We start from the raw sequence: 7,314 nt of genomic DNA, 5'->3' as shown, positions 1-7,314 counted from the left end.
GCAGTGCCTCATACCTGTAATCCCAGCACTTCGGGAGGCTGAGGCGGGAGGATCACAAGGTCAGGAGTTTGAGACCAGCCTGGCCAAGATAGTGAAACTATGTCTCTACTAAAAAAATAAAAATAAAAATTAGCTTGGTGTGGTGGCAGGCACCCATAATCCCAGCTACGCAGGAGGCTGAGGCAGGAGAATTAGAAGTGGAGTTTGCAGTGAGCTGAGATCACGCCACTGCACTCCAGCCTGGGTGACTGAGCAAGACTCCATCTCAAAAACAAAAAAAAGAAAGAAAGAAAGAAGGATGTAATTGTGCATGTGTTTGTGTACATATGTTTATATATGAATGTATGTACATATACATAAAAGACACACATATATACACATACATACATACACATTCAGACATTCCCTAGCTCTATATACCAAGATGACCTGGGAGCAGTTACACTGCTATAGCAATGTGCACAATGGCCCTCATAAATGAATGTTAAATACCATTCTTTGTTAAAAGAAAACTAAGGCTCCTTGGAGAAATGGCTGATTTCTGAGCCAGGGCAGGGAAAACATAAGATGAGCCTGGAATATCTGGTTGTGTCAAGAAAACAAAGTGTTCCAGTAATGAAGGGGATGTGTCAAAGTTTACTGACGCCAGCTACAGAAATGGCCACTAACCAAATTGGGAAACTCTGAGCGATGATATAAATATTGTTAGCAACAGAAAATCCACTGTAACCCATGGAGTAACAGGAAACTGTGTCCACACAAATAATTATAAATGAATGAACAAACTTAAAGTTTGTGAGGAATGGGATATTTACATAGTTCAAAGTACCTCTCCACAAATTACTTATTACAAATGAGAAAAAAAAAAATAACTTCGACCAGGTGTGGTGGCTCATGTCTGTAATTCCTGCACTTTGGGAGGCCTAGGTGGGTAGATCACCTGAGGTCAGGAGTTTGAGACCAGCCTGGCCAACATGATGAAACCCTATCTCTAGTAAAAATACAAAAAAATTAGCTGGGCATGCCGGCAGACGCCTGTAATCCCAGCTACTCAGAAAGCGGAAACAGGAAAATTGCTTGAACCCAGGAAGAAAATGTTGCAGTGAGCCAAGATTGCATCACTGCACTGCAGCCTGGGTGACAGAGTGAGACTCCATCTCAGAAAAAAAAAAAAAAAAAAAAAAAAAATGGAGACCAGATCTATTTTTTAAAATACAGATAGACCTAAAAAAATGTTGAGGAAAAACACCCTCCTCACCCCCCACTGTCCCTACCCTACCCCCGCAACAGGCCCCAGTGTGTGATGCTCCCCTCCCTGTGTCCACGTGTTCTCATTATTCAACACCTACCCATGAGTGAGAACATGTGGTGTTTGATTTTCTGTTCTTATGTCAGTTTGCTGAGAATGATGGTTTCCAGATTCATCCATGTCCCTACAAAGGACACGAACTCATAATTTTTTTGGCTGTGCAGTATTCCATGGTGTGTATGTGTCACATTTTCTTTATCCAGTCTATCATCGATGGGCATTTGGGTTGGTTCCAAGTCTTTGCTATTGTAAACAGTGCCACAATGAACATATGTGTGCATGTGTCTTTATAATAGAACGATTTATAATCCTTTGGGTATATACCCAGTAATGGGATTGCTGGGTCAAATGGTATTTCTAATTCCAGGTCCTTGAGGAATCACTGCACTGTCTGCCACAATGGTTGAATTAATTTACACTCCCACCAACAGTGTAAAAGTGTTCCTATTTCTCCACATCCTCTCCACTCCTACTTTTTTAGAGACATGTCAATGCTCTTATTGCTACTTCCGGATTCTCTCACCTCACTGGTATTTGAGGTGAGAGAATCTGGAAGTAGCAATAAGAGCATATACTCGTTTAAAACTCTAAAGAGCACTCTTCTCTGACGGGCAGGATTAGCTGCGGGGCCCCAGTCCTTAGTTAAAGGAGGTTGGGTTTCCCATGAAGGCAACTTCAATCTTTTGCACATGATTCACCAGGTGCCTAAAACTTAACATGTTTAGGCACATGAAGACCACCGTCGCTTCCGACGGCTTTAATGAGCATATTTCAACACATTTTTAGGTTAAGTTCATTACTGGAAAATAGGAGTCTTCTTTTCATCGCAGCAAACAAGTCCTTTCACAATATTGGTCCTAGACGAATAAACCCTCAAACGCTGACACTCCTCTGAGAGATGCGCTGAAACGAGAGGACTAAGAATAAACAAGCGACGAAGTGGAGATGCGGGAAGGCAAAGGGGGAGCTCTCGGGTGTGTGCCCGTCCCCAGGGCGGTCTCTTTCTCCGCACCGCTTAGGTCCAGCGGGTACTGGCGCAAGTCTGAGTGTGAGCAAGCCCGAGTCCGGGATAGGCGCGCAGGTGCGCGGAGGCGCCCAGGTGGGCTGTCCCAGGCCAGATTCCCAGGAAAGCTCTCGGAGGAGCGTCCGGAGTGACGAGGGACCCATCGGGACCCCACCAGGGGCCCCAGCCGAGCGCGCGCTGCCGAGGGTGGGGGTGGGGCCAGCGCCCCGACCACCCGGTTACCAGGCGACAGGATGCCCGGTGCGGAGCGGCGGAGCTGGTGCCTGCGGTGGCGGTTGCGAGAGAGACCCTGAGCCGCGGCCATGAGCCCGGGTAAGAGCTGGGCGGGGCCGGGCCCCTGGGGAAGCCGCGGGAACCGAGGGCAACGGAAGCGCTTTCAGCGGGCGGCTCCCCGCACCCCAAGCGCGGGACTTCTCGGGTCCGCCCTTTTGCAATCGCCACACATGTCTAGGTCTGCCCTAGGGCGGAGCACCCGCTGCGGCCGCCGCGCCCGCTGTGGTTTCCCGGCTAGCTGCGCCATCTGCTGCCGCTTCCCGCCCGGCGCACCCTCGGGTGGCCGCTTGCTGAAAGCGCCGCGCCCCGCCCGCCGCTCGGCCTGGCTCCGTCCCTCCGCCCCTTCCCTCCGCCCCGCCCCAGCCTTCAGCCCTGACCCCGCCCCATCCCTCCGCCCCCTCCAGCCTTCAGCCCCGCCTCTCTTAGTATCCTCCGCCCCGTCCCAGCCTTCAGTTCCGCCTCCGCCCATCATCTGTCCCGCCCCATTCCTCTGCCCCCGCCCCATCCCGGCCCTCAGCCCCGCCCCCTCCTTCAGCCCCGCCCCCTCTTGGTATCCTCCGCCCCGTCCTAGCCGTCAGTTCTGCCCTCCGGCCATCATCCGCCCCGCCCCATTCCTCTGACCCCGCCCCAGCCCAGCCCTCAGCCACGCTCCCTCCGGCCTCTTCTCATCCTAATCCCTCCGCCCCGCCCCAGCCTTCAGCCCCGCCCCAGCCCCATCCCTCCACCCCGCCCCAACCTTCAGCCCCGCCCCAGCCCCATCCCTCCGCCCCGCCCCATCCTCCAGCCCCGTCCCAGCCCCATCCCTCCGCCCCGCCCCAGCTTTCAGCTCTGACTCCGCCCCACTCCTCTGCTCCTCAGCCCCGCCCAATTTCTCCGCCCCAGCCCAGCCCTCAGCCCCGCCCCATCCGTCTGCCCCGCCCCGCCCCGCCCCAACCCTCCGCCCCCAGCAGCGCCCCGCCGCGTCCCGCGACCCAGCTGACCGGTGCGGTTCTGTTACAGAAAAGCAGCACCAGGAAGAGAATGAAGTTGACTCCGTTCTCCTTTCAGCGTCCAAGATCCTAAATTCCGCGGAGGAGGTGAAGGAAAGTGTCGGCAGTGACCCAGGTAAAATCGCCAGTTCTTAAAAGGCGTTCTAAGTGTACCCGGGCAGCAGCCCCGGCGTGCGCCACCTGGCGGGCTTCTTCCCACAGCTGAAGACGCTGACCGCAGCCGCCAGGGCGCACGCAGGTGCTATCACCATCCCCATTTTGCAGGTGAGGAAACGGGCACAGAGAGATTAACTCCCTAAGGTCACATAGGCAGCCAGGAATGGAGCGGGCATTCGGCAGGGCGGCTCCGGGCTCCCTGTCTTCACCACCACGCTATGCCACGCTGCTTTGCTGAATGCCAAGTAAGAACTGTGGCGTTTTTTGGACAGACACGAAAATGGTATGCAGTCAGCCCTCGGTATCTAGGAGTTCCGCATCCTTGGTTTCAAACAACCACAGATGGAAAATATTCAGGGGAAAAAAATTAAAAATAACAGTACCACAATTTTTTAATGCAAATTTTGAAACTGTAACAACAATTTACATAGCGTTTGCATTGTATAAAGTATTACAGGTAATTGAGAGATGATCTAAAGTATACAGCAGGATGTGCATAGAACTTATGCAAATACTACCCAATTTTGTATTAGGGACTTGAGCATCTGCAGATTTTGCTATCGTCAGAGGCTCTGGAACCAATCCCCTGTGGATATCCAGGGAGGTGTGTATACCTTTTCTAAAGAACTACTTTTTACAGTATTTGTGGACTATTGTATGGGGAGAATGTTTGAAATAGCCACATAGCTAAAGCTTTCAAGTTCCACATAAACTATTAATAAGATGGAGGTACCCAGCTAGGGGACTCTAAGGACATTGAAAGTGGAGTCTCACCTCCTGGAGAGAAGCCCTAGGCGACTACACGCCTCTTAGAGAAGCCTGCTGTAAGGTAACATGCTGAGGAAGGAGCAGAGCACAGGGCAGAGGTGTCTAGACTGATGGGCCACGCACAGACCCCCAGTTGCCCTTCTGTAGGTTATGGGTTATCCTGATGCTGTAGTGCTGAACCACAAGAGGCCTGAGGTTGGGACAGGATTTCTGCACCTCCACCATCCAAGATCTTCACAAAAAGCCTGTAGGGACCTGGAAAGAAGAGACCAGAGCAGCCACACCTCCGTAGACAGAAGACACCTGGATGCCCAGGCACCCCCAGGATGAGCAACATCCCAGTGGAGGCCAGCAGGACAGGCACCGGCCAGTCCCCTCTCCGCCCTCCTGCCCCCATCCATGAGATCTGCAGGTTTCCCTGTGCAACCAGAAGAGGCAAAGGCGGCTCCTGAACGCAAAAGAAAGAGTCCTCACAGAGAATTCGGACATTTAGGCAGCTCCATATTTCCCTCAAAGAGAACATGTAAGATCAGAAGAAATGAAAGTACCTTAGTTTGGCAAGATCATGTTTTCTAACATGAATGAGGCTTAGGGTTCTGGAGAAACATGCCGACATTTACAGAAAATAGTTAAATGCAGAATAGCACATGTACTTAAGAGTTAACGTCTTTCTTGCCAGAACACAGTGGTTACAGGTGTGGGCTTGACGCGGGACAGGTTCTCAATAAACATCAGTTGTCAGGGGCCACCCAGCAATTCCCTGCCCACAACTACAGGCAAAATTAGGAGGTGTGGCTGGCGCCTTCCCTTTATTTTTCTGTCTATGCTTCATTGTCACCAAGTGATCCACTCCCCAAAATAATGACCTGATTTGCATAACTACTGCCAGGTTACAAAGAGTTTTAGAATATTCCCATGGTCTCTATGGTTTTGGAACTAGCAGTTAACCTAATTAACCCTTACTGGAATGGGTTCGTGTGAGACTTTTGCATTTTTGTGAGGTTTGTGAGGATGTCCAGGATATTGTTCCCAGCACCCTGTTCTACCTGAGCCTTCATTCATTCGTTCGTTTTGTAGGGAACCAGCTCCCACATCACCCATGGGTACCCCAAGTTCAATGGTGACAAAGGAATGAGAAAAAGACAGATTAAGAATGCAAAAAGTGGGACCAGGGGGCCATCGCTTGCACTGGAGGCAGTGAAGGCCTTGAGCTCTCATCTCTGACAGTATTTATTGGTCACAATCACTTAATCTATAGGGTAGGCAGTGGCGTGACGGTGGGGAGAGGGTGTTGTGATGGTGGGGTGAATAAGTGAGCTGGAAGTGAATCAGTGGCTGGAACTGGTGTGTCATTCTAAAGATTGACAACAGGGGCCGTTTGGGAGTTTCACAAAACAAGAACACGTGGTTATCTTCAGCCTATTCTCTATGTGCAGCTGGTGGAACGCGGGTCTTACAAGGAGCCTACAAGTCTGGTTATGTCTTAGGGCTACGAAGGGGTTTTACGTCCTTGAGCTCAATGTCTATGGTAACAGAGCCGGGGTCACCCTGCACGGGAACATGAGGCGTGGAGAAGTCTGCCTCCCCAGAGGCCTCCCCAGAGTGCCGCGGTTTCCTGTTCCCAGTTTGTATGTTACTCGTAACCAATTTATGTAGGGCCTCTGTAAGTCCTTTCTCCTTTGCTGCTTCCCCCAACACATTTGTGGAGTATTTTCTTTTGAGCACCTGCTAAGTTTCAAGTGCTGTTCTAGGGACCCAACAGTGAACAAGACGTGCAAGATTCCTTGCCCACATGGAGCTTACCTTCTACTGAGGGAACAGACAGACAAAGGATATTGTGTGTAAGCGGGGAATAAATCCTATGGAGAAAATAAGGCTGAGAAGGAACGGAGGAATATTTGGAGTAGCAGAGGTGGGTGGGAAGTGTGTAATTTTAAACGGGGGGTGGGAGAAGGCCTCCCTCAGCAGGTGACATCTAAGCCAAGACCAGAAGGAGGTAAAGAAGCAATCAGTGGCTGGGCGTGGTGGCTCATGCCTGTAATCCCAGCACTTTAGGAGGCCAAGGCAGGCAGGTCATGAGGTCAGGAGATGGAGACCATCCTGGCCAACATGGTGAAACCCTGTCTCTACTAAAAATGCAAAAATTAGCTGGGCGTGGTGGCGCATGCCTGTAGTCCCAGCTACTCGGGAGCCTGAGGCAGGAGAATAGCTTGAACCAGGGAGTCAGAAGTTGCAGTGAGATGAGATCACGCCACTGCACTCCAGCCTGGCGACAGAGCGAGACTCCATCTAAAAAAAAACCAATCAGTGCAGATTTCTAGGGAAACAGCATTGCAGGCAGAGAGAACGGCAGCTGCAAAGACCCTGGCGTGGGAGCGTGGCTGGCGTGATTGAGAAACAGCTCTTGTAAATGAAGCAGAACACGCACGGAAGTGTAGGAGGGAGGAGCCAGGAGGAGGCTTTGTAGTTCCAGGGGTGAATTTGAGATTTCTTCTGAGAAAACTGAGAAGCACTGGAGAATCTTGAGAAGGCTTCTCTCCCCTCCATTTTGACTAGAAATTTTGAATTTACCAAATTATCATCCTATCGCCTCTGCAGTAATGAGTTAATGTCTCTTGAGCATTCACTGTGGCCATCCACCTCCACATGGGCTTTACCTACAAACTGGACACTTGCCTAGAGATATCCCCTCACTGCCAGTGTGTGGCAAAGCTAGGATTCAAATCTGGGCAGCAGGCAACCTGCTCTATAGCTCCTTGCATAATGACTGTGACAAATTCTCATGCAGAGGGTGC

General features: G+C 51.1%; 1 protein-coding gene across 4 annotated transcripts in view; it reads left to right on the top strand.

The window, feature by feature from the left end:
• The first annotated feature begins 2,573 nt into the window (after positions 1–2,573).
• The window catches only part of CCDC110 (coiled-coil domain containing 110), a 27,649-nt gene continuing 22,908 nt past the window's right edge, over positions 2,574–7,314 (top strand). For 3 of the 4 annotated variants that reach the window (XM_074396717.1, XM_074396716.1, XM_074396715.1), the window contains exons 1-2: positions 2,574–2,645; positions 3,606–3,710. In XM_074396717.1, coding sequence (XP_074252818.1) covers positions 2,636–2,645; positions 3,606–3,710 — 115 coding nt within the window. In that variant the 5' untranslated portion in view covers positions 2,574–2,635. Of the gene's footprint in view, positions 2,646–3,561; positions 3,711–7,314 lie in introns of those variants that run through there. The other variant, XM_074396718.1, reaches the window with a different exon arrangement.

Source organism: Saimiri boliviensis, chromosome 3 (assembly GCF_048565385.1).
Source record: "Saimiri boliviensis isolate mSaiBol1 chromosome 3, mSaiBol1.pri, whole genome shotgun sequence".
In the NCBI taxonomy this organism is placed as follows: Eukaryota; Metazoa; Chordata; class Mammalia; order Primates; family Cebidae; genus Saimiri; species Saimiri boliviensis.
This window is presented reverse-complemented; position numbering and strand designations above follow the sequence as displayed.